Genomic DNA, 27,921 nt, shown 5'->3' on the forward strand with positions numbered 1-27,921 from the left:
AAAAAGTAGACGATCAGGATGTCCAGCCCTGTTCCAAGCCGGTCTTCATTATTTCCACTTCTGGAGGTTGCTTTCTCTTCCGTTCTACTCTTGGTGTGTTTTCCCGTGTCTGGGAACGAGTCCGTCCAGCCAGTCAGACGCCAGAGGAGCCGGACTGGGAGGAGTGGGAGAGAGAAAGAGAGAAAGAGAGAGAGAGAGAGAGAGAGAGACACAGAGAGAGAGAGAGACAGAGAGAGAAGAGACAGAGAGAGAGAGAGAGAGAGAGAGAAAGAGAGAGAGAGAGACAGAGAGAGAGAGAGAGAGAGAGAGAAACAGAGAGAGAAAGAGACAGAGAGAGAGACAGAGAGAGAGAGAGAGAGAGAGAAAGAGACAGAGAGAGAGACAGAGAGAGAGAGAGAGAAAGTAGCTTTCCAACATTAGCGGAGTGGATTAGCGGAAGGAGTCCTCCTCCAGGGCTGATTTGCTGGACACTGCGCTTTCAATTCTTGGCTCCACAACGAATCAAGATCCGGATTGACTGATGCTTTAAGGACATCGCTTAACCAAGTGACTGTGGAAATCTCATTTTGGTCCGATCTTTTCATCAGAGTGCGTGGCTTGCGGTGAACTTATTTGTAGCAAGGGGAACAGAACTTCAGTAAGACATCGCTCGGAAAGAAATCTAGGAGATTTTTAGATTTCCCTCCTATAATCCTATAATCGTGAGACTTGGTAATGATTGTTTCTTTTTAGAAAACGCTTTCGTTTCTAGAATTCGCAGGTTAAAACCCAGTTTGGTTTGGTTTGGCCGCTTTAAAAACATTTTCTTTTTAACGAGAAGTAATGTTTCTGGCCTCTCTAGAAATGCACTTCTAACAGACGTGTGTTGTAAAATCCGTTTCAGCTGCTCTGGTATGTTTTGTCCCACAGTTGCACTACTGCATATCTCCATTCTGTGTGTGCGTTAGTGCGGGTTATTCACAGTGTTGCTATGCAGACAGACTGGAGCCACATTGAACCCCAGTCTGAGGGTTAGGCCTGGGCTGCTCACACTCAAAGAAATCTTTGAAGCAAAGGAGAACCTCTGCAATTTGTGTAGTTGTGTAGGATAGATAGCGTATGTTACACAGCTTGGTGTATTAGTGTTGATTTTTCAGGATGCTGTTTTACAGACAGAGAGGAGCCTTATAAAAGCTGCTGGTAACAGCCATGACAGAGCACATCCTGTTATGCAGCTAAACAGAATGTGTGAGGCAGCATTTGAATCTTCTGCTTGTAGTTTGCTTTGTGTTTAAGCATACACCAACATTACCACCCATATTTCTTCAAATAAAGAAGCATATGCTTTCATGAGAAAAATGTACTGAATGCCAAACCTTCTATGGTGTCTAGAAATGAAATATTTTATTTTAATTTAAATGTGCAACTTTATTGTTTTAATAGAATTGTGTCTGAAATTAATTTTGCTTTAACTTGTTAGATATACAAATTGTTGCAAAATGAAAAAATCTCTTTTACTGAATAATTATTTGAACAACACAAACAAAGAGTCAGTTGTGATCTCTGTCCCAGGTACAAACAAGAAATTTAAGAGAAAGTCCCGTGAGCCTAAAAGACTTTGTACTGGTATTGAAACTGAAAACATGAGCAGATTCCCAGTGGACATGTCAGGAATAGACTTTGTAGATGACCAAATGGTTAACTTCAGCAAACCGGCTCCTCTCCAGAGACCACTGATGGGGTCACATGACATTATAGCCAATAGCAGTGACATTCTGTCTGCAAGACAAGAAGACAGTCCAGCACCAGGCCAGAGCGGCGCCATAGATATGAGAGTTGGCATTAACATACCACTAGTGTCTACTAAAGTGTCCCAGTCACCTGCCTCTCCTCTGTCCTATCATGAAATATCCCACTGGCCAATTTCCATCTCTCAGCCCTTGAACAACAGACTGAAGCTTGGTCTGCACTCCACCTTACCTGTGCCAGCACCAACCAGTGGCACCATTTCTCCCAGCCAGCAGGCATTGTGTTGGGAGTCCTCACTGCCTGGCCAGCCTGCAACAGCACCCAGAGCCTCCGAGTGCTTCGACCATGTCAAAACTCAAGTCTCTGAACAGAAGGTAATTCATTATACCAAATCCACAAAACACTGTTAAAAATGCATACTTTGTGTCATGTTAATATTGCAATGATGTGCTGCTTGTTTTTATACCACTTAATATCATTTATTAATATTCCTAAGAATATTCTGTTATCTTTTAGACAAAATTATTACTTATTCAAAGAAACATGTTGTTGTCATGTGTGAAAGTTATACTCATTGAATTTTCATGTTTCATCGCCTTACCACTCCTTTCTATTTTACTGAAATTTCATCCATCCATCCATTTTAAGTTCACCCTTGTCCTGAGTGGAGTCAGGAGTTTACTGAAATTTTATGTCATAAAAAATAAAAATAAAAATAACCAATACAAAGGGCAGAACAAGGTATTCAACTCCAATCAAGGATTTAGATATCCCTCTGCTTCAACACACCTGAGTCACATAAAGTCATTAGCATAGACTCTGAAGATGTTGACTGTGTACCAGAAGCCAGGCACTCTGAGCAGGTGATTCAACCATTTGCTCCAGTGTCACATTGGTTTTGGTTTTTACACATAGCAAATCTAAGAGAGGTGACAAAATATTATTGCCTCATATTGCTTTTATTAGTTACCTATTCAGCAACTGCTCGACACCTGACTGTAATCTGATTCCAGGATAAATCGAGGTGTTTGTTATGTTTTCAGAAGTTTGAAGCGATTCCTTCACAAATAAGTGCTACTTTGTGTTAATCTTTCACATAAAATCTCCAACAAACTGTATAGAAATTGTTTTAATTTTTGATGCACATTTTTGCTGTTTGTATTGCTTGCAACCTACAGACAGTTTTAGTTTTCTGGTATGGAAACCCTGACACTAAAATTATTATGAAGCTGTTTTAAAACCAGACTTCTGACCTGAGTGAAAGTTCTGCCTTTGTTTAGATCACCCGTTTTGATCTTCTGTCCTTAGGAATCTCCAAGGAAGAAGGTCGGAGTTGATGCTGACACACGGGCACGTCTTCCAGAGGTCAAAGCTATCCAACAGACTAGAAGGCTACTGGCCAATGCCAGGGAGAGGACTCGTGTTCACACCATCAGTGCTGCATTTGAGGCACTAAGAAAACAGGTTTTACTCTTTTTATATATATATATATATATCTTTAATTCAAATAGTTGTACAAATTCTACCTATATCTCATTTGTAACTGTATGGAATCAGTTGTACATTTAATATTAATATAAAATAAGAAATATATTTATCTGGTTTTAAAGTGCATATACAAATATGGAAACATATATGGAAGTTGTATAAGATTTGATACATCTAAGAATTACATTGAGCAGCAAAATTCAGTGAAGGTCTGAAGGTATTTAACAACAAATTTGCTTTTAAATACCACAATGCACACAATACATTTTGGTAAAGATTACTACACGGAGGTAAGGTTGACTTAAATTATTTCTGTTGCTATCCAAGCAATAAAGAATTAAAACTTTGTGTACAGGCAACAAGTGATACCAGAGCCAGACTCAGGTTGGTCCTCTGCCACTGCTGGCTGAAAGTTGAGGGGCTAAAGAAAAATATGAATACATTTAACCACTTAACTGGCAGTGTCCCATCCAGGGGTTAAATCTAGTTTGTCTGAATTCTCTACATTTTTCTCCTCTTTAAACTCTGCCTGTGTCCATTATGAAGCAGCCCCCCTCTTGATAGACTCATTATTCAAACAATAATGCTATGAAATGGCTTTCCCCAAGTCAATAATATCCAGAGAGTGACTTTAGCTCATTTTGACATGCTTGTGTTCTTTCTGGAATATTTCTGACTGGTCAACTCGGAGACTAAATCTAAAGCCAAAGATGTATAGCCAACACGTGTCCTGTCATAAGGATGAAAGGCATTTTAAGGTTTGTTTTGACATAAATCCATCCGCTGCATGCGCCATCACTCATAATGTGCCTTTGCTGCATCAAAGTCAGGCTCTGTGCATCCTCATGCGCAACGGTGTTTACAGGACTTTTTCTCACCAACAGAGAGACACGTTGTCAGAACTTGTCGAAACTTGATGCATTTCTTCAACAGAACTTCACAACTCACAGGAGTGGATTATTATGGTCGTAACAGTGTTGACAAGTTTTGGATTTGAGAATACCAGAAGCTTTTAGTCATTTGCTGCTACAGTCAGAGCGAGGTGGGTAGAGTGTACAAGTTTACCGTAAGAGTGTCCATGGTTGCAGGAATTGGGGGTGGGGGGTGTTAGCGTAATGTCAGAGCTAGCATAGGGGGTGTGCATGGGTGGGAGGAACGGGGGTGTTAGTGTACCGTGCCGGGAAAGGTGCAGGGGGACAAGGTGGGGGGCAGGGGGGTAAAAGATAAGGGATTACCGTATAGCTCGAGTGCAGGGGGTGTAGCATATCGCAAGAGGGGGGAGGAGGTTTGACTGTACACTAACCACCTCTCTTTCAGTCCCTGCCCGCTCTGACGGTGGCGGCAACCTGCTAAAAGTTTCTCGTATTCTCAAATCCAAAATTTGACAGATATATTTTATTTATATGATTATAAGTAATTTCCACTATCAGGGATCTTGTGTCTACTTCAGGATTCCTCTGGTCATTATCTTTCATTAGAGCCTCATTGATGACTGTATATTGAAGCACTGAGGAGTTACAGTCATTTGAAGTTTGTATATCAGATGTTGTTCAAGTGTCCCATTTGGAGTCTCCATTTGGAGACTCCAAATGGGACACTTGGACAATACTTGGACACTTGGACAATACCTGCACGCCTTAGAAATAAACATGTCCAAAATGACATTTCTTTTTGTGCTATTTTGATCAGTCTTGATATCCATGAGCAGAATATATTCTATAGATTTATTGTATTTTCCAGTGCATACATTCAACACTCACTGTGCATTTACAAGAAATACAAATAAAAAATCTGGGTGAAACAAAATTTTTCAATTTCTTTTGTGTTACAAACGTAATAGCTACAAACTACATGCAGTTAAAGTATTTTTTCACTAGAATAAAAAATATAGCTTGTCATCCTCTTAAAGGATGACATCCTTTAACAGGTCACCACACTGTGACCTGGACAGGTCACAGTGTGGTGACCTGTCCAGGCTGTACCCCGCCTCTCGGCCGGAACGTTAGCTGGAGATAGCCACTGCTATCTCCAGCTAACGTAGTAAGAAACTGAATGGATGGATCTTCATAATGAGACCAAGCTTTTGCATGTACGCCAAATTGTTCCAAGTACAACAGCTGGTTGAATTTGGGTATACCTTTTCAGATGTTTTTGGTGATTTTGGTTCTGCTGGTGAAGGGGTTAAATAAATAACACACTTGAAATGTTCTTGTGTTTTTATCTGATTACAGATGCAGAGGTTTTATGCATCTTTAGTTTTCCTTAAAAGAACTTAAAAATATATATTTTTTTATTATAGAGATTTGAGGTATGTTTATTGCCTTCTGCTTCCAGAGCTTACTTAACTTTTGTCTCTGGTTTTCTCTAGGTGCCATGCTACTCCTATGGACAGAAACTTTCTAAGCTTGCTATATTACGTATTGCTTGCAACTACATTCTGTCTTTGGCTCACTTAGCTGAGCTTGACTACAGTCCAGATCACAGCAGTGTGAGCTTCTCTCAGTGTGTGGAACAGTGTACCAGGACCCTACAGGCTGAAGGGAGGAGCAAAAAGAGGAAGGTGAGGCAGCTCTCATTTCCAGCAAACCATCCATCATTAAAACAGATCATATCATGAAACCATTTTTTTTCATCTTGTCATGTTGTGGTGTGGCGGTGGATCCAAAGCCAACAGGCAGTAGGCGTAGAAATAACTCAATGTTTTAATGAAGAAAATAAACCAACTAAAATCCAAAAATCCAAGGGTACAAGTAAATCAGAGAACCAAAAACAAAACAAACTGGAAACATGAGGGAACAACAAGTAATCCAGGGAGGGAAACATGGGTAGTGTTAATCAGGGTGACGAGACGGACAGGCGAGTTGTGACTGGGATAGAGGAGCTTAAATACTGGGAGATAGTAAATGGAATAATGGCCTTGCTAAATGAGAAGAGTGATTGGAGTTGTGAGTAAGCTAGCTGAGGGGCGGGAGAAGATGGCACCGGGGAACACAAAAGGGAGGATACAGGGAACTGAAAAATACTACTAATACAAAAGACACGAAGGGTACAGAAAACCTGATGAAATAGGAGAGAAAGAGCTGAGGGAAACCATAACTGAACCAAAATTGAAACTAGGCTGATCGAACAATAAGAACATAGAGATTAAGAAACTAGAAGATCTATACAAAGAAATAACCTAACTAGAATTAGTAAAGGAAGATATACATAAACCCGGACATGGAAGAACAACTGAACATTACCAGAAACACTGCAGGGAGGCTGGAATAAGAAATAATTAGAAGGATCAAATAGAATCAAACTATAGTCATAAAAGAATCCTTGACATGGACTCAGACAAACAAGGACAGAACCTAAGGTAACTAAAGAATAAACCTAGAACCACTATAAAGGACTGAAAAACAAGGAAGGCAATAAGACAATTCTTATTTGACTAAATAACTTCAATAGTAATAATATGAAAAGGACCATGAAGGGTTGAACTAAAGTGAACTAAAATATGAGGCTAAATAAAATGAGAATCAAAAACTCAGAGTCCTGACACATCTCCGAATTAGCAGGTTTTTACTCAGTCCCACTCTTGCCAGAGAGGCACTGATTTTTAGACCGAGAGTTTTATGTCTTAAGATAAGTTGACAATATTTCCGAGACTAAATCAGGGGACATTTTTAGCTCAGCGATAAAAATGTATCCAAAAAAAAGAAAAGGAAGAAACTGGGGCAGTTACAGTTTACAAATTTATTAGTATTTAAACATTAAAAATCCAATATAAAAGCAAGAATGTGTCTCTCCAAACTGTTGTTTTCTAACAGTAATAATAATAATAGCTGTTAAAAATAGAGAACTAAAATTGGAAATATATGGGGAAATTCTGTACATACTTTGTAAGTGAGCATGCATACATATGACCGACATAGTTGGTAGCCCTCTGTTCATGACCAAAAAGCCTACAATGGGGGCGTGCTGTGGTGGCGCCCCCATGGGGCGTGCCTCCAAACACGCCATGTTTGGAGGCCTCAGTGCTCGATGCGGACATCGCAGGTTCGACTCCCAGTCCCAGCGACCCTTGCTGCATGTATTCCCTCCTCTCCTCGCCCTCTTTCCTGTCTGCCTACTGTCGAAAATACGAGCCACCAGCGTTGCAAAAACTCTTCGAAGAAAAAAACAAAAATGACAAAACAAATGCCTACAATGGTAACTGAAGTAACTTAAAACTGACAAAAAATTGTTTACTGACGAGTTGATGAAAGTCAGATACTGCTTTAAATTGTGGTTCAATTAAAATGATCATAGAAGCTTATTAGCATTTTTGTGTCTGTGACCATAGAGCAGATGTACCTTTTTATGACTTGTTTTCCTCCTTGGTCATCTTACATGAAGTCCTCCTAGACCTTTACTTTCCGTGGAGGTTATTCTGGACTTTTTGGTCATCATTCAGATCATAATTCTCTTAAATTTGTCCTAAAATTTTCTTTCTGTGGCCGCAACCACAGAAAGAATGGCTACACTCCTGTGGACCTTAAATTTCAGAAGAATATGTGCAACTGTAGTTGCAGATGCATCAAGCTGTTTTAACATCCTGGCCTGTCATTTTCGAATTCAGTTGTAACGCAATTCAAAACATTTCGGATTTTTACAAGTTCATTTTCAGTTATTAACACAAGTTATAGACAACTTTGTCCACATGTGAATGTTGTGCATGAATGGACAAATGGGTGTCCTGAAATACATGAGGTGTATGTGTAAAGTCATGTAGTGGATATGTAAAGACATTTTGTTTGTTTGCAATGAGTCAGTCCACTAACTTGAGCTCATCTCAGGATCTGCAAGCCCTCCTCCATCTGAAGAGCCACAGTGATCAGGCATAGAGATCTGGATAGAATAAGAGCAGAAAATATGATGGGAAAAACTGAAAAAAACCACAGGAATAGTAAAGAGACACTTAAAATTCAAGATATAAGACCCCAATAAATAATATGTTATTCAGCTCTGGCAGTTTTTCCATTTTCCTCTGGTCTTCTTCATTGAGTTCTATCAGACTATTTTCCTCCTGTCTCATCTTCTATCAGTCTGCCACTATTCTAAAACCAAGGCATATCACAGTCACCTCCAAAGTTTACACGACATACTGAAAATGTACAGTTCTGGTTCTGGTTCTGCTCTGCATCCCCAGAACCAGAACCAAACAAGGAGAAGCAGCTTTCAGCATCTATGCACCAAAAATTTGGAACAAATTTCCATAAAACTTTAAAACAGCAGAAACACTGACTTCCTTTAAATCTCAACTAAAAACACACCTGTTTAGAATTGGATTTGACCTCTTGGTTTTTTTCTTGTTTTTTTTGTTTTGTGTTTTTTGTTTTTTTTCTTCTGTATTTGTCAATATCTTATCACAGAATTGTACAAACTGTAAAAAGTGACAAAGAATAACAAGACATAAAGTAACTAAAAGTGTACTTCATTAGAAATGTTAGTAGACCAAATGTGTAATCACTCTACTAACAGATGAAATATAACGCCAATATTCTTAAAATACATTCTATGTATATTTTAAATGTAATTCAATCACAAAAATAGTACACTCAAAATATACTAATCATGCACTTTTATATTACATAAAAAGCAATATACGTAAAGTATACTAAGTGTAACTTAAGTTGTTCAAAAAAAGTACGTGAAAATACACTTAGTGCACTTTAAATTGTGCTTTACTACTATTTAAATACTATTAAAATACATTAAGCACAAAATTAGTTGTTCCAAAATGTCCCACTTTAAGATAACTAACTCTTAGTGAACTTGAAATATACTCATGATTAGTCTGAGTTAAAGTATTCTTAAGTATATTCAAATTTAACACACCTAGTATATTTATTTTTCAGCAGGACCGTGATCTTGGGCAGGGTCGACCCAAGTCTCCTTAGCAAAATTTGGTTTTGGGGCCCTTTAGTTTTGCTAACAATGTGGACTGGCTGTAATCAGCACTACGATCATTAGATCATTCACACACCTGCTATAAACTTATTGCATCTCTGGCACTACTGTTTACATTATATACATGTATAATGTAGGATACATTTATTGGCCAACTGATTTACTAATTTCGGGGGATTGTGATCTGCTGATGCTTAGACGTGAAGCTCATCTTATCCCCTAATCTTATCTTTGTCAGCCTCTGTCCTCTTCTGCACTACAGTCAGAGATGTGACTGACAGACCAGCCCACCAGGTTAGGTCTGCACATTTACAGTTAACAACATTCACCCCACTGTTGCCAACTCATCGACCTTCTTGATCAGGGATGTCAAAGTCAAATTCACCGAGGGACAAAAAAAACTAATTTGCTACAAGCCGAGGGCCAGACTGGTTCAACGTTTATTAAAATATATTGAAATGATTGTACATAGACTATTGAACCAAGACCCAACAAAGTGTATATTATTTAATATTTAAATGAATAAAACAATATTTTGTTATGGCTCTGTCAGTAATTACATCAACGGAAAACATTTTCCACATGCAAACAGACAAAAAAATTAATTGTTTTGAAAAACTAAATATGTTTCTTAATATCAAGATAAATACAGAAATGAAAGTGCATGCAATATAAACTGAACATGCATGATTGTGCTGCTCTATGATGTTCATATTCTTGTCTTTGTGTGTTTCTGAGAAGTTTGATAGTACCTTCCTAGACTTAGTTACTTGTTACTAGTTACCTGAAAGCCTATGTCTGCTCTGATTGTTGATGAACAATGAAGCTGCTTGTGCTTCAGTGACTTGGCAGGCTACCATTGCATTGTGGGGAATGTAGTGCTGGTGAGTGTAAAATGCCAGTGGGCGGTTGTGGCTTCCGGCCCGGTTCTAATAGTAACTAAATATCATCCTGGGGCCACAGATAATGAATCCGGCCCGCGGGCCTTGACTTTGACATATGTGTTCTTGATGATCGAAAGCCAGGGATTGGCCAGAAAACTGCAGTCATGCTGCCCTACAGACATATTCATGACATTCTATGATTAACGTAATTTTTCTTAAGCGTTACTCCAATAGCTTAAAATGTTATTTATACCAGGTGAGTTTTTCTCCCTTGAGAAAGTGGATTGATACTGGACTGATTCTGAACCTTCAAATAATTTTCACATAACTTAGAAATTGATGTACAAATAATGTTTGTTTTAGACACAAAATGATTTTGCTCAGCAGCAAACAACAAATCCCCAACAACAGCACAGAGCAGCTCATCAATGTAGCAGCCATGTAGCCTGATGTAAACATATTTTGCTAGACAGTGTCAAACGTTGAGAAGTTTTAATTATTGTTATCAAATCTTATCAAACACGCCATTCTGAAGCCAAAAATACCTCCGAAACATACAGAGCCAACCTGGAGAATCAACGACTTAAAGATTAAACTCAGTTTCATACAAACACAAAGACCCTAGTATAAATGTTTGGCTGTTGAACTGGACCGCTCAAGATAATTTTCTATTAGCAGCTTTACAAATCTTTTACATTACATCTATTACGTTTTGTCTTGGGCAAAACGTAATAAGGCAAAACTTTATCTTGGGTTTTTTCTATTCTTCCTCTTTCTTTTCTCCCACCTGAAGGATAAGTTCTTTTGTGAGACATTTTCTTGCTTATTTAACTTCTGACCGGAGCTTTGGACGTTTGGATGCTCTGCGCATTGCATTGCAGTTCATGTTACCGGAGAAGCATACGGTACCTACCGCGGCCGTCAGGGGACCCAAAGAGCAATTTATTTTTTTCTTTTTATCCATAAAATAATGATTTCTACTTACATTTTCTGTTTGTATATATTATTGTACAAACAGTCACTTCATAGCGAAATTGTGTGTTTTTGTATTATCAAGACATAGAAAGTATTACTAAAAAAAAAAAAAAACTGCTCCATTGAGGGGGCCTCTTGGCTCCACCTGTGGCCCCAAGCGGCTGCTTAGTTTGCTTATGCCTTGGGCCAGCCCTTATGCTGGGTTAGACAACTTATTCATTGCCAACTAACTAGAGAATGGTAAGAGGTTGGGTATTCTATGTGTACACTTAAAATTAATAGTTATTATATATATTCCCAAACCACAGGGAGCATAAGGTTGAATGAGCTTCATCCTAATGACTTTCAGAACCACTGATTGCAAATCTCCTGACACTTTGTAGTATAAACATTGGTATAAACAAAGTCAGTCAGCCGATAGCTAATACTGCAACCAGAGAGGGCTGGCCATCAGGCCAAATAATTTCTATGTGGCTTCAGAAATTACTTTCGCAGATCCTAACCCTAACCTTATCCTAATGAACATAAAAAGTAGAACTGAAATAAAATTCTCAACACTTGAGGGTCACTATAAATTTAACTTAGTGAGTCACTTTGATGAACCTCCACTAAAAATGTCTGGGTTGCATTTGTTGAAATTGTTTTTTGATTTTTCATTACCTCTTTACTGTTGACAAAATTGTGGAGAAAAATAAACATCTTTTGAGTCAAAACATTATGCAGCCCACATTTGTGTGAGTCTCAGGGGGTGGGCACACCAAGGCCTAAATGTTATTGGTCAGTTTATATTGTTCATTTGGCGGCTAGGCGCTCCCTCCTGTAGTTCTCCTCCGGTCGTTTGGATCCAACCTGAGCTTTGTACTGCATGCGCAAATGTGGGGTCGCTGGTTTGTGAGCTTTTTTGTGTTTTTGAGAACTGAAGAGCTTATTAACTAAAGAATGGTAAGAGGTTGGGAGGTCGGGCAGATGGTTAGAGAACCATCTGCCCACTCTCTTCCTGAACATTGTGCTGAGGTTGTCGGCTAAACATTTAAATCGAGTTAAAAATGTTTGCCGAAAGAATAGAAATTAAGCAAACTTTGTTACTTCACTTTCTCCTCCTCTGGTTGTCTCAGACAACCACAAAGAAGCTGTTTTAGTGGAAAATGCGCATTACGCGTGTTTTAGTGGAAAATGCGCATTACGCGTGTTTTAGTGGAAAATGCGCATTACGCGTGTTTTAGTGGGAAATGCGCATTACGCGTGTTTTAGTGGAAAATGTACATTACGCGTGTTTTAGTGGAAAATGCGCATTACGCGTGTTTTAGTGGAAAATGCGCATTACGCGTGTTTTAGTGGAAAATGCGCATTACGCGTGTTTTAGTGGAAATGCGCATTACGCGTGTTTTAGTGGAAAATGCGCATTACGTGTGTTTTAGTGGAAAATGCACATTACGCGTGTTTTAGTTGAAAATGCGCATTACGCGTGTTTTAGTGGAAAATGCGCATTACGCGTGTTTTAGTGGAAAATGCACATTACGCGTGTTTTAGTGGAAAATGCACATTACGCGTGTTTTAGTGGAAAATGCACATTACTCGTGTTTTAGTGGAAAATGCACATTACGCGTGTTTTAGTGGAAAATGCACATTACGCGTGTTTTAGTGGAAAATGCGCATTACGCGTGTTTTAGTGGAAAATGCGCATTACGCGTGTTTTAGTGGAAAATGCACATTACGCGTGTTTTAGTGGAAAATGCGCATTACGCGTGTTTTAGTGGAAAATGCGCATTACGCGTGTTTTAGTGGAAAATGCGCATTACGCGTGTTTTAGTGGAAAATGCGCATTACGCGTGTTTTAGTGGAAAATGCGCATTACGCGTGTTTTAGTGGAAAATGTACATTACGCGTGTTTTAGTGGAAAATGTACATTACGCGTGTTTTAGTGGAAAATGCACATTACGCGTGTTTTAGTGGAAAATGTACATTACGCGTGTTTTAGTGGGCAATGCGCATTACGCGTGTTTTAGTGGGCAATGCGCATTACGCGTGTTTTAGTGGAAAATGTACATTACGCGTGTTTTAGTGGAAAATGTACATTACGCGTGTTTTAGTGGAAAATGTACATTACGCGTGTTTTAGTGGAAAATGCACATTACGCGTGTTTTAGTGGAAAATGCACATTACGCGTGTTTTAGTGGAAAATGCGCATTACGCGTGTTTTAGTGGAAAATGCGCATTACGCGTGTTTTAGTGGAAAATGCGCATTACGCGTGTTTTAGTGGAAAATGCACATTACGTGTGTTTTAGTGGAAAATGCGCATTACGCGTGTTTTAGTGGAAAATGCGCATTACGCGTGTTTTAGTGGGCAATGCGCATTACGCGTGTTTTAGTGGAAAATGCGCATTACGCGTGTTTTAGTGGAAAATGCGCATTACGCGTGTTTTAGTGGAAAATGCGCATTACGCGTGTTTTAGTGGAAAATGTACATTACGCGTGTTTTAGTGGAAAATGCACATTACGCGTGTTTTAGTGGAAAATGTACATTACGCGTGTTTTAGTGGAAAATGTACATTATGCGTGTTTTAGTGGAAAATGCACATTACGCGTGTTTTAGTGGAAAATGCACATTACGCGTGTTTTAGTGGAAAATGCACATTACGCGTGTTTTAGTGGAAAATGCACATTACGCGTGTTTTAGTGGAAAATGCGCATTACGCGTGTTTTAGTGGGCAATGCGCATTACGCGTGTTTTAGTGGAAAATGCGCATTACGCGTGTTTTAGTGGAAAATGCGCATTACGCGTGTTTTAGTGGAAAATGCGCATTACGCGTGTTTTAGTGGAAAATGCACATTACGCGTGTTTTAGTGGAAAATGTACATTACGCGTGTTTTAGTGGAAAATGCACATTACGCGTGTTTTAGTGGAAAATGCACATTACGCGTGTTTTAGTGGAAAATGCGCATTACGCGTGTTTTAGTGGAAAATGCGCATTACGCGTGTTTTAGTGGAAAATGTACATTACGCGTGTTTTAGTGGAAAATGCACATTACGCGTGTTTTAGTGGAAAATGCACATTACGCGTGTTTTAGTGGAAAATGCGCATTACGCATGTTTTAGTGGAAAATGCGCATTACGCGTGTTTTAGTGGAAAATGCACATTACGCGTGTTTTAGTTGAAAATGCACATTACGCATGTTTTAGTGGAAAATGCGCATTACGCGTGTTTTAGTGGAAAATGCGCATTACGCGTGTTTTTAGTGGGCAATGCGCATTACGCCTGTTTTAGTGGGCAATGCGCATTACGCGTGTTTTAGTGGAAAATGCACATTACGCGTGTTTTAGTGGAAAATGCGCATTACGCGTGTTTTAGTGGAAAATGCGCATTACGCGTGTTTTAGTGGAAAATGCGCATTACGCGTGTTTTAGTGGAAAATGCGCATTACGCGTGTTTTAGTGGAAAATGCACATTACGCGTGTTTTAGTGGAAAATGCGCATTACGCGTGTTTTAGTGGGCAATGCGCATTACGCGTGTTTTAGTGGGCAATGCGCATTACGCGTGTTTTAGTGGACAATGCGCATTACGCGTTTTAGTGGAAAATGCGCATTACGCGTGTTTTAGTTGAAAATGCACATTACGCGTGTTTTAGTGGAAAATGCGCATTACGCGTGTTTTAGTGGGCAATGCGCATTACGCGTGTTTTAGTGGACAATGCGCATTACGCGTGTTTTAGTGGGCAATGCGCATTACGCGTGTTTTAGTGGACAATGCGCATTACGCGTGTTTTAGTGGGCAATGCGCATTACGCCTTTTTAGTGGGCAATGCGCATTACGCGTGTTTTAGTGGGCAATGCGCATTACGCGTGTTTTAGTGGAAAATGCGCATTACGCGTGTTTTAGTGGAAAATGCGCATTACGCGTGTTTTAGTGGAAAATGCGCATTACGCGTTTTTAGTGGAAAATGCGCATTACGCGTGTTTTAGTGGAAAATGCGCATTACGCGTGTTTTAGTGGAAAATGTACATTACGCGTGTTTTAGTGGAAAATGTACATTACGCGTGTTTTAGTGGAAAATGCACATTACGCGTGTTTTAGTGGAAAATGTACATTACGCGTGTTTTAGTGGGCAATGCGCATTACGCCTGTTTTAGTGGGCAATGCGCATTACGCGTGTTTTAGTGGAAAATGCACATTACGCGTGTTTTAGTGGAAAATGCACATTACGCGTGTTTTAGTGGAAAATGTACATTACGCGTGTTTTAGTGGAAAATGCACATTACGCGTGTTTTAGTGGAAAATGTACATTACGCGTGTTTTAGTGGAAAATGCGCATTACGCGTGTTTTAGTGGAAAATGCGCATTACGCGTGTTTTAGTGGAAAATGCGCATTACGCGTGTTTTAGTGGAAAATGCACATTACGTGTGTTTTAGTGGAAAATGCGCATTACGCGTGTTTTAGTGGAAAATGCGCATTACGCGTGTTTTAGTGGGCAATGCGCATTACGCGTGTTTTAGTGGAAAATGCGCATTACGCGTGTTTTAGTGGAAAATGCGCATTACGCGTTTTTTAGTGGAAAATGCACATTACGCGTGTTTTAGTGGAAAATGTACATTACGCGTGTTTTAGTGGAAAATGCACATTACGCGTGTTTTAGTGGAAAATGTACATTACGCGTGTTTTAGTGGAAAATGTACATTATGCGTGTTTTAGTGGAAAATGCACATTACGCGTGTTTTAGTGGAAAATGCACATTACGCGTGTTTTAGTGGAAAATGCACATTACGCGTGTTTTAGTGGAAAATGCACATTACGCGTGTTTTAGTGGAAAATGCGCATTACGCGTGTTTTAGTGGGCAATGCGCATTACGCGTGTTTTAGTGGAAAATGCGCATTACGCGTGTTTTAGTGGAAAATGCGCATTACGCGTGTTTTAGTGGAAAATGCGCATTACGCGTGTTTTAGTGGAAAATGCACATTACGCGTGTTTTAGTGGAAAATGTACATTACGCGTGTTTTAGTGGAAAATGCACATTACGCGTGTTTTAGTGGAAAATGCACATTACGCGTGTTTTAGTGGAAAATGCGCATTACGCGTGTTTTAGTGGAAAATGCGCATTACGCGTGTTTTAGTGGAAAATGTACATTACGCGTGTTTTAGTGGAAAATGCACATTACGCGTGTTTTAGTGGAAAATGCGCATTACGCGTGTTTTAGTGGAAAATGCGCATTACGCGTGTTTTAGTGGAAAATGCACATTACGCGTGTTTTAGTGGAAAATGTACATTACGCGTGTTTTAGTGGAAAATGCGCATTACGCGTGTTTTAGTGGAAAATGCGCATTACGCGTGTTTTAGTGGGCAATGCGCATTACGCGTGTTTTAGTGGACAATGCGCATTACGCGTGTTTTAGTGGAAAATGTACATTATGCGTGTTTTAGTGGAAAATGCGCATTACGCATGTTTTAGTGGAAAATGCGCATTACGCGTGTTTTAGTGGAAAATGCGCATTACGCGTGTTTTAGTGGAAAATGCGCATTACGCGTGTTTTAGTGGAAAATGCGCATTACGCGTGTTTTAGTGGAAAATGCGCATTACGCGTGTTTTAGTGGGCAATGCGCATTACGCGTGTTTTAGTGGGCAATGCGCATTACGCATGTTTTAGTGGAAAATGCGCATTACGCGTGTTTTAGTGGAAAATGCGCATTACGCGTGTTTTAGTTGAAAATGCACATTACGCGTGTTTTAGTGGAAAATGCGCATTACGCGTGTTTTAGTGGGCAATGCGCATTACGCGTGTTTTAGTGGACAATGCGCATTACGCGTGTTTTAGTGGGCAATGCGCATTACGCGTGTTTTAGTGGGCAATGCGCATTACGCGTGTTTTAGTGGACAATGCGCATTACGCGTGTTTTAGTGGGCAATGCGCATTACGCGTGTTTTAGTGGGCAATGCGCATTACGCATGTTTTAGTGGAAAATGCGCATTACGCGTGTTTTAGTGGAAAATGCACATTACGCGTGTTTTAGTGGGCAATGCGCATTACGCGTGTTTTAGTGGACAATGCGCATTACGCGTGTTTTAGTGGACAATGCACATTACGCGTGTGTGGCCTTTAATAAGCGTGGCTTATGTTTGGGATGGTTTTGTGTGACATGCATGTGATGCACGCTGGAGATGTGGTTATGCTCTTGCAGTTAATGATTGCGCACCTTATGATAATATCCTTGCAGGTGTGCGTAGCCTGCAATGACCCAATTCTGATTTTTCTTCGCCTTAATGTGACCAAGTATCTGATCTTTTCATGACAGTCTGAACAGCACAAAATAGAGTTTTTCCTAATGCGATCCAGGTCACTTGGATATTTAATGTACATCTGATCTTTTCAAATGTGACTTGAGTCTGTATGGCCAAGTCGCATTCATCTGACGTTAAAATTGTTGATTTTTAACAAACATTCTGCGTCCTGATGTGCACAAGCGAGAAGAAAAGCAACAACCATGATGAACTATAATGAGGATTGAGTTGTTAATATGCTGCCTCTGATCGGACAACAACTTTAAAATCATACGTTTTTTTTTTCATATATACTTTATTTAGACCATAAGTTTACAAACAAACAAGGCAAAAGTATTAAATTTGCATAGATTCTTAAATGACTTTTCAATTTGTGGAATCTCGTTTTGGATTTCCTCAAAGAGATGATTTGAGTCTTCTATTGAAAAGTTTGTGGAGTATAAATTAGACAAGAAATTAAAAACTTATTTTTCTACCATCTTACTTTTATTGCAATCCTCACCATTTATCAATAAAGTTGTTATAGAGTTCCTTTATCTTTTTCCAAGCAACTAAAGTATGAAGACTGTTTTCTCATTTAGCATCTCATTAGGCCCGAGCAGCTAAGCGCTGCGAAGGCCTATTGTTTTCCTATTGTTTATTATTATTATTATTAGGCCCGAGCAGCTAAGCGCTGCGAAGGCCTATTGTTTTCCTACTGTTTATTATTATTATTATTATTATTATTATTATTATTATTATTATTATTATTATTTTTCTTCCCCTCTTTGGGGGGCTTTTTGGGGGCCTTATCATATTGGAAAACTCACCAAACTTGGCGGAGGCCTTAAGCCTGTTTAAAAATTTTGATTTTTAAGGTCATCAAAAAAATCCCACAAGAAATGGCTCAATAGCGCCACCTAGAAATTTTCAAAGGACCCATTGCTATTCACTTACTTTATCCTAGAGACATGAAATTTGGTACACTTGTAGAGCTCCCCAGGACGCTCAAAATTTACAATTAATGTCATAGTGCAAGTATCACAGGAAGTCAGCCATTTTGGATTGAAGGTCCAATTTTGAGGCCATTTTTGCCGTTTACAGCCTTGGTATTTGATCGAACTCCTCCTAGGGATTTCGATTGATCGGCTTCAAACTCGGTCAGTCTGTTCATAAGGCATGTCCCATCTAAAGTTATCAAAACGGTGAGTTTTTGAGTATGCTGAAGGGGGGTTAGCAGGGGTCAAAGTTCACCTACTCGCCGTAAAAAAATAAACTGCTATATCTCCTACACAAAACTCACAGAGGCACCAAAGTTACTGTGATTGATCATCATCGGGTGTCCTACAATACCCTATGGTCGAATGATGACATCACTTTGGCCACGCCCCCTGAGAACAGGAAGTGTAATGTTTTACTGTGAACTTTCACTATCTGACCCCTTTGACCTCATCAACATGAAACTGTGCCCAGACACAGAAGACATGTTGGTGTATTGAGGATTCCAACCCCGACCAGCTTCGATGGAGCAGGTGGGCGTGGCAGCGTGGCGAAGTGACCTGTAACGCCATCGGCATACGTTTTGCTCTCAATTCCACAGTTTCGGTCCCAGCTGCTCCAAACTCCAAGGATGGATCTTCATCACAGGACAAATATCACAATATTTGGTGGGCGTGGCCTAATTTCTCTATAGCGCCCCCTAGAAAATTTTAAATGATCAGCCCCAAGCCATGCTTTAACCTACAATTACGAAACGTTGTACACATGTGTACCTTGTCAGGACTTACAAAAAAGTCTCTTGGAGCCATGGTCTAAACCCCACAGGAAGTCGGCCATTTTAGATTGAAGTTCAGATTTTGACCCCATTTTTGCCGTTTACAGCATCCGTATTTGATCGAACTCCTCCTAGGGATTTCCATTGATCGGCTTCAAACTCGGTCAGTCTGTTCATAAGGCATGTCCCATCTAAAGTTATCAAAACGGTGAGTTTTTGAGAATGCTGAAGGGGGGTTAGCAGGGGTCAAAGTTCACCTACACGCCATAAAAACATAAACTGCTATAATTCCTACACAGAAACTCACAGAGGCACCAAAGTTACTGTGATTGATCATCATCGGGTGTCCTACAATACCCTATGGTCGAATGATGACATCACTTAAGCCACGCCCCCTGAGAACAGGAAGTGTAATGTTTTACTGTTAACGGTCGCTATCTCACCCCTTTGACCTCATCAACATGAAACTGTGCCCAGACACAGAAGACATGTTGGTGTATTGAGGATTCTAATCCCTACCAGCTACGATGGAGCAGGTGGGCGTGGCGGCGTGGCGAAGTGACCTGTAACGCCATCGCCATACATTTGGCTCTCAATTCCACATTTTTAGGCCCAGCTGCTCCACACTCACAAGGATGGATCCTCATCCACTCCCTGACAGGAATCCATCAGAATATTTGGTGGGCGTGGCATAATTTCTCTATAGCGCCCCTAGAAACTTTTAAATGATCAGCCCCAAGTCATGCTTTAACCTACAATTACAAAACTTTGTACACATGTGTACCATGTCAGGACTTACAAAAAAGTCTCTTGGAGCCATGGTCTAAACCCCACAGGAAGTCGGCCATTTTAGATTGAAGTTCAGATTTTGACCCCATTTTTGGCGTTTATAAATCATTTCAGTAATTCGCCACTTGGGCTCAGTATTGCTCCACAAATGAAACAGCAGATAAACAGGATGAAGAACAATATCAATATTTCGCCAGTAGGTGTCAGTGTTCCTCCACCAATCCACGGGCGGATGAGCGTGAAAACTTTGTGAGAGCGTTGCCGTGAGATTTCTAAAAGGATATAAATGTCTCAGATAATTTTTGTTGAATTAAATCATGCAGTAAATGTAGCGTTTTCTTACTTCTTACAGACCATTTCAGTAATTCGACACTCTGAGTAAGTATTACTCCAACAATGAAATAGAGTGCTTTAGAAACACAGCTGAAAATGATGAAAAATGACGAACTGTAGTACTTCGCCATGTGCATATGATCGGCTGTATATGACATGTGGATCATCCGACTGACGCCAAATTGGATACGTATGACCTTTGTTGACCTCTAAAGAGAACAACAGCATTGAAATATATTTTGACTCCACTGCGCGTCCTACATTAATCCGCCAGCTATATTTCCTCGCTAAACCAATGAATCTGCACCACATTTTTTGCATCGTCAAGGAGCGCCTCCGAACGCATCAGTGCGTACCGCCTGGTGGACGGGCACAGAAACTGCACAACAACTTCTGTGTTAGCACGTGGCCAGCGTTGATGGAATCTGAGCAACAGCTTCCGCGGTGCGGGCGGAGGAGCTGAAAACTGCGTGAGAGCTTCTGTGGTGGCTGGCGTGAGGCGGCGGTTGCTCGTACCCCGCGGTGGCAATAGGCCGGAGCGGCGCTTGGCTGCGAGGGCCGTTCGAGGCTGCTTGCAGCTTTAATTATTATTATGATTCTCCCTCCAAATGAATTGGCTTTTTGGGGGCTTTATCATATTCAAAAACTCACCAAACTTGGCGGAGGCCTCAAGCCTGTTTAAAATTTACGTATTTTAAAGTCATCGCAAAAATTCCACAAGAAATGGCTCAATAGCGCCACCTAGAAATTTTCAAAGGACCCTTTGCTATTCACTTACTTCATTGTAGAGACATGAAGTTTGGTACACTTGTAGAGCTCCCCAAGATGCTCAACATTTACAATTAATGTCATAGTGCAAGTATCACAGGAAGTCGGCCATTTTGAATTGAAGGTCCAATGTTGAGGCCATTTTTGCCGTTTACAGCCTTGGTAATTGATCGAACTCCTCCTAGGGATTTTGATTGATCGGCTTCAAACTCGGTCAGTCTGTTCATAAGGCATGTCCCATCTAAAGTTATCAAAACGGTGAGTTTTTGAGTATGCTGAAAGGGGGTTAGCAGGGGTCAAAGTTCACCTACTCGCCATAAAAAAATAAACTGCTATATCTCCTACACAGAAACTCACAGAGGCACCAAAGTTTCTGTGATTGTTCATCATCGGGTGTCCTACAATACCCTATGGTCGAATGATGACATCACTTAGGCCACGCCCCATGAGAACAGGAAGTGTAATGTTTTACTTTGGACCTTCGCTATCTGACCCCTTTGACCTCATCAACATGAAACTGTGCCCAGACACAGAAGACATGTTGGTGTATTGAGGATTCCAACCCCGACCAGATTCAATGGAGCAGGTGGGCGTGGCGGCGTGGCGAAGTGACCTCTAACGCCATCGCCATACGTTTGGCTCTCAATTCCACATTTTCGGGCCCAGCTGCTGCAAACTCACAAGGATGGATCCTCATCCACTCCCCGACAGGAATCCATCACAATATTTGGTGGGCGTGGCCTAATTTCTCTATAGCGCCCCCTAGAAAACTTTAAATGATCAGCCCCAAGCCATGCTTTAACCTACAAATACGAAACTTTGGACACATGTGTATCATGTCAGGACTTACAAAAAAGTCTCTTGGAGCCATGGTCTAAACCCCAGAGGAAGTCGGCCATTTTAGATTGAAGTTCAGATTTTGACCCCATTTTTGCCGTTTACAGCCTCCGTATTTGATCGAACTCCTCCTAGGGATTTTGATTGATCGGCTTCAAACTCGGTCAGTCTGTTCATAAGGCATGTCCCATCTAAAGTTATCAAAACGGTGAGTTTTTGAGAATGCTGAAGGGGGGTTAGGAGGGGTCAAAGTTCACCTACTCGCCGTAAAAAAATAAACTGCTATATCTCCTACACAGAAACTCACAGAGGCACCAAAGTTTCTGTGATTGATAATCATCGGGTGTCCTACAATACCCTATGGTCGAATGATGACATCACTTAGGCCACGCCCCCTGAGAAAAGGAAGTGTCATGTTTTACTTTGAATGGTCGCTATCTGACCCCTTTGACCTCATCAATATGAAACTGTGCCCAGACACAGAAGACATGTTGGTGTGTTGAGGATTCCAACCCCGACCAGCTTCGATGGAGCAGCTGGGCGTGGCGGCGTGGCGAAGTGACCTGTAACGCCATCGCCATACGTTTGGCTCTCAATTCCACATTTTTGGGCGCAGCTGCTGCTCCAAACTCACAAGGATGGATCTTCATCCACTCCCCGACAGGAATCCATCACAATATTTGTAGGGTGTGGCCTAATTTCTCTATAGCGCCCCCTAGAAAATTTTAAATGATCAGCCCCAAGCCATGCTTTAACCTACAATTACGAAACTTTGTACACATGTGTACCATGTCAGGACTTACAAAAAAGTCTCTTGGAGCCATGGTCTAAACCCCAGAGGAAGTCGGCCATTTTAGATTGAAGTTCAGATTTTGATCCCATTTTTGCCGTTTATAAACCATTTCAGTAATTCGCCACTTGGGGTCAGTATTGCTCCACAAATGAAACAGCAGATAAACAGGATGAAGAACAATATCAGTATTTCGCCAGTAGGTGTCAGTGTTCCTCCACCAATGACAAACAGATCCACGGGCGGATGGGCGCGAAAACTTTGTGAGAGCGTTGCCATGAAATTTCTAAAAGGATAGAAATGTCTCAGATAATGTTTGTTGAATTAAATCATGTAGTAAATGTAGCGTTTTCTTACTTCTTACAAACCATTTCAGTAATTCGCCAATCTGAGTAAGAATTACTCCAACAATGAAATAGAGTGCTTTAGAAACACAGCTGAAAATGATGAAAAATGACGAACTGTAGTACTTCGCCATGTGTATATGATCGGCTGTAAATGACACGTGGATCATCCGACTGACGCCAAATTGGATACGTATGACCTTTGTTGACCTCTAAAGAGCAAAACAGCATTGAAACGTAGTTTGACTCCACTGCGCCCCCTACATTAATCCGCCAGCTATATTTCCTCGCTAAACCAATGAATCTGCACCACATTTTTTTGGCATCGTCAAGGAGCGCAGCCGAACGCATCGATGCGTACCACCTGGTGGACGGGCGCAGAAACTGCGCAACAACTTCTGTGTTAGCACGTGGGCAGCGTTGATGGAAACTGAGCAACAGCTTCCGCGGTGCGGGCGGAGGCGCAGAAAACTGCGTGAGAGCTTCTGTGGTGGCTGGCGTGAGGCGATGGTTGCTAATACCCCGCGGTGGCAATAGGCCGGAGCGGCGCTTGGCTGCGAGGGCCGTTCGAGGCTGCTTGCAGCTTTAATTTAGCTTGTAGTTCAATTAAAGTGGAATTATTTGAATCAGTAGTTACAAATTTGATTAATTTCTCTGAATAAATTACACTCATGCCATTTTCCCATCTTCCAAAGTTCTTTGCTGAAATCCAATCATATTTTGTATTTCAAAAATTGCCTCTTATCCATATAATCTATAATCGAGTAATCAGCTTAAACTTCTTTTATATATTTTTTCAAATCCTATTACAATAATTATTGTCTAATAATCTGCCATTCATTTCCAATAGCTTTTATGTCTATTTTTATACTTACTTTAGAGATCGCTAATTTCACCCACACCTAAAAACAGCATTCCCCCCAACATCAGTTTTGAACAGTAAAAAGTAGGAATAATTTTCACAATGAAATCACAGCAACTGTTCTACAAAACAGTCTGATAGATTTACACTTTAATGTGTTTATTTAGAAAAAAATAAACACACATAGTGGTTATGTTACAAGAGTTCAGTTTAAATTGTCATTATTAAAGCCATAAACATTAATTATTATGAGCACTAAATGATCGATTAATGTCACTTTTGTGTCAGAATTTCCCCAGGAAAATTATTGAAACAAATCCAATTCAGCCATGTCAGCCCATTGGTTATCCCAAAAAGGTTCATCTGTACTTGAGGAGTGAGTCTCTTGAAATAAAAAGCAGTTTGACTTTTGTCCTTTCGAAAACAAAAATAATGCTTTTCTTTTAACTATGTGCTTTAAACCTCTAACATTGAGTGAATCAAATGAAATTTTCTTATTTGACATTATAAACAACAAAGGTCCTTGAATAGAAAATAAAAATAAAACTCAATTTAACTGAACATCACAAAATGATATTCTTTAAGTTAACTGTAGAAAAAATGAAGCGTTGAAGAGTTGCAGCAGCATCATGTCCTTTTACAAAGTCTACATCTCTATCTTATTCAGTATGCATATCATCCAGTTTGATTTGGATCAATATATCAATATATCCAAACTATGTGCTACTGAAATAGGCAACCTTCTTCTGTGGCTTGATAAATCTGCGGCCACACATTATTTCTCTCCTCCCAGTCTTTTTTGGGTAGCATTTCAGCAAACCAGATGCCCAGTTCCTTGCAATAAGTGGATTTTTTGGTCTTCTTCAAGATTTCTTCCTTCAACAATCTTTGTGTAAATAGCATGATGTTTCTGTGTTTGTTCTCCATCCTTCATTCAGAAATGATGTGCTTCAGAGTCTGTATGACTAAAGTCCTGACATCTTCATCTTTCTCCTCCTTCAAGCCTTTTATGGAAAGGCTCCATCTCATTCTGTAGCTTTTTTTCTTCTATTTGCCTCTTTTTAAGATCAGCATTCTTCTGGCTCTTTAACCTTTGCATTCTTTACCTTTGTTAGCATTAAAATCCACTGCCTTGGCTAGGCTAGCAAGCATAACTGCTGTGTGTCACCTGCAGTTCAATATTGCCGACGTTCTCTCCTAGCATCAAATTACCTTTCATTCTATCTCTGAGAGATATTTCCTCCTCTTCTTTCTCTTTAACTGACCTGGGTCGCTTTTCTCCAGGTATCTTTTCTCCAGGTATCTTGTTTGGCGTCTCTTTTATTTCAAGTGGAGATGTCCATGTCGTAGCTGTGGTCTGATTTAGAATTTGCTTCTTTCTTTTTTGAGTCAATTCTAGGCTTGAGTGACAATGTTCTGTGAAGCCATTTCAGTCATTTTAGTGGAGAGTAAACTTCAAAGAGTAGAATTTAGGACTTGCACTGCAAGCTCTAGAAAATATGGACGCTCAACTCGCCATCTTTAAAAACTCGCCGTTTCTTCAAAATTATAAGATACCCTCTGCTATTAACATTCACATTGACTTCAACAAACACTTCTTTTTTATGGCGGTGTGCAAAACACTGAGTCCACTCTTTGTGACGTTATTGCGCCCCGCACTGCAGGATACATTCAGGTTCATGTCGCATATATTTCAAAGTGTGAAAGACCATGCCAAAAACATCTAATTTCACAAAAAAATCTGCTTTGGGTCAGTACAAATTTGCAATGTGAACATAGCCTTAGCTGCATTTCTGACTGAGATGATTGTATCTCTATTATGACTGCAAAAACGTACTTTTCTGATGAAGTTTTGCAACTTAAGGGTTGCATAGTTGAAACTGTTTTGCCTGTTGATAACTTTTCACTGCTTCAGCTTACCTGAAAATGAAATTAACAGACATTCATAAGTTATGTATTTATGAATGTTTATGATGTTCTTCAAACCGATGGCTGCTATTGTCTACTAAAACTCCATAAGTGTTCTCCAACACCCAGGGCTGGTCTCAACACCTGTGTGAACTGATCCCAACTCATGCATTTAAATACACGGCCTAACATGAACAATGAGACACTGTGCTTTTGAATTACAAAACAACATATTTATCTAGAAAGAAGACTAGATATTTCGAAAGAGGGGAGCGATCACTTGATCTAAAATCCCCAGTAACTGGTCCCCTACGTATTTCACAAATGTGGTAGAAAATCTTCTGACAACTCTTAAAAGTTCATGGGCAAATTTTTAATTTGTACTGTTTTGTATTTTTTATTTTAGGAGTGATGATCTTGGAGGCGGATTCTTCAACTCGAGGAAGAAGTGGATGAAAAGTTTGACTTATGCATTTCATAAATTGTCTGTTTACACCCAATTGTGAAACTGAGTCTGTGTCAGATAGTTCAAGATACAAAGTTAACCATGGAAAGTACCAATAGAATCAAACAGCTACAACACAGGTGTCAAACTCCAGTCCTCAAGAGCCACTTTCCTGCAGTTTTTCGATGTGCCGCAGGTACAAAACACAGGAATGAGACGTCTCAGTTACCTCCTCCTTGTGTAGATCAGTTCTCCAGAGCCTTAATGACCTGATTATTCTATCCAGGTGTGGTGCAGCAGAGGCACATCTAAAGGTTGTAGGACACTGGCCTTTGAGGACTGGAGTTTGACACCCCTGAGCTACAGTATCGGTAATGATTATTGTAGATTTTGACTATTGTAAAAGATCAATTTGTCTTTTTTCCAAATGAGAAATTTAAATTCATACAAGAAATAATGACCAAACTTCTGACCAGCACATTAATGTACACAATAAAAATGTATTCACCCACTTGGAGATTTCTTCATGAAATTGCAGATTTTCCTCAATTTTTAGAAAGTTGATTTGAATTTAGATATTACCAAGCTTGATAATTGTGAAACCTGCACCATCAGGAAATCAGTCAAATAAAATGTCTGGCATATTTTCAGGCATGTGATCTAGTACACCAAAGCATATTAAAAGATCAGGTGCTTTTCCACTAGACCTTCTCTAACTGGTCCACCCCAGCAACATTCATTTTCCATTGGAAGATTCGGTGCTGTTCTGTCTTGCTGTTCTCAGATTTTTATACCTACTTCAGGGGTAGGACCAGATGCACTGAACCAGGTACGCCACCAGAACAATTTGATTGACAGCTTCCAGCATCTGTTGATTGGCTCGTGATTTATGTCACTGAAATCTCCAAAATAATATTATAATTTAGATGTGGAGAGCTGCTCAGAAGAGCGTATCTATGATATTAATCCCCAGCAGTGGCAGAAACATATCCGGTAAGTTTTGCAGTGGAACGACTGTGATTTAGCAGCGCTGTAAGCAGCTGTTATCTCTGAAGAACAACCGCAGTTTTGGGACGACGGTAAGAAACAGAGTCAAACAATTCTGAAAAGAAGAGTGGGCTGAAAATCCTGTTTAAGAGTCACTGCCAGCAATCATAAATCCTTGATAGCAGCATAACATGAGTCAGTTTTAAGAATGTATAATATTAGATTTTTGGTCACTGTGCGATATGCCGATATTTCAAATACCAATACCGATATTATTTCCTACACCTACTTACGGAAACTATATAGCTTTCTCTGCAGTGGAATAGTGAAAGCTGCATTCTCTTTCTCAATTTACTCTGCTACCAAATGCAAATGCTAAAAATGAGGTTGAAAAATGTTTTAATACTTTCAACTTGCATCATGAGTAAAGTCAAATTTATTCATAATATTTTCTGTCTATGACATTTCACATTCAAACCATGCACATTTGACATTGTAATGTGCTGTAGGCATCGTCACTGGAATGTCAGATTATTAGAAAGCCCACACTGTTTATGCTAAGTCTGTGTATTATGGTATTGCGGTTTGCCGTTCTGCCGTTGTGAGTTCTAATTTCTTATATTATTGAACTCATCGCAGTTGTACAGACACCCTTGAATGCACCACAGATGTGCGACGTTGAGCAGCAGCGACACTTTTCTGCATTTTTTTCCTCGGAGCAGCTGCACACAGATTTTGTCTTCATGTCTGTTTGTCGTTCTGTGTGAATGCCGGACGGTGAGCTTGATTACTTGTTGTGTGGGTTTGGTATAGCTGAGTAT

General features: G+C 40.0%; 1 protein-coding gene across 1 annotated transcript; it reads left to right on the plus strand.

Annotated features, from left to right (window-relative positions):
* The first annotated feature begins 262 nt into the window (after positions 1-262).
* On the plus strand, positions 263-26,766 carry atoh8 (atonal bHLH transcription factor 8). The gene is made up of 4 exons (XM_055023650.1): positions 263-2,102; positions 3,037-3,192; positions 5,585-5,776; positions 26,075-26,766. Exons 1-4 carry the CDS (start codon positions 1,479-1,481, stop codon positions 26,078-26,080), a joined length of 978 nt encoding a protein of 325 aa, XP_054879625.1. The 5' UTR covers positions 263-1,478; the 3' UTR covers positions 26,081-26,766.
* The last annotated feature ends 1,155 nt before the right edge of the window (positions 26,767-27,921 follow it).

The sequence above is a fragment of the Poeciliopsis prolifica genome, unplaced genomic scaffold, assembly GCF_027474105.1.
Source record: "Poeciliopsis prolifica strain line A6 unplaced genomic scaffold, Auburn_PproV2 SCAFFOLD104, whole genome shotgun sequence".
NCBI classification, from domain to species: domain Eukaryota; kingdom Metazoa; phylum Chordata; class Actinopteri; order Cyprinodontiformes; family Poeciliidae; genus Poeciliopsis; species Poeciliopsis prolifica.

Excerpts from the sequence above, each read along its gene's own strand:
- atoh8 (XM_055023650.1), top strand. The coding sequence starts at position 1,479 with ATGAAAAAATCTCTTTTACTGAATAATTATTTGAACAACACAAACAAA. Across the intron at positions 2,103-3,036 it reads CTCAAGTCTCTGAACAGAAG|GAATCTCCAAGGAAGAAGGT; the intron begins GTAATTCATTAT and ends TTCTGTCCTTAG. Across the intron at positions 3,193-5,584 it reads TTGAGGCACTAAGAAAACAG|GTGCCATGCTACTCCTATGG; the intron begins GTTTTACTCTTT and ends GGTTTTCTCTAG.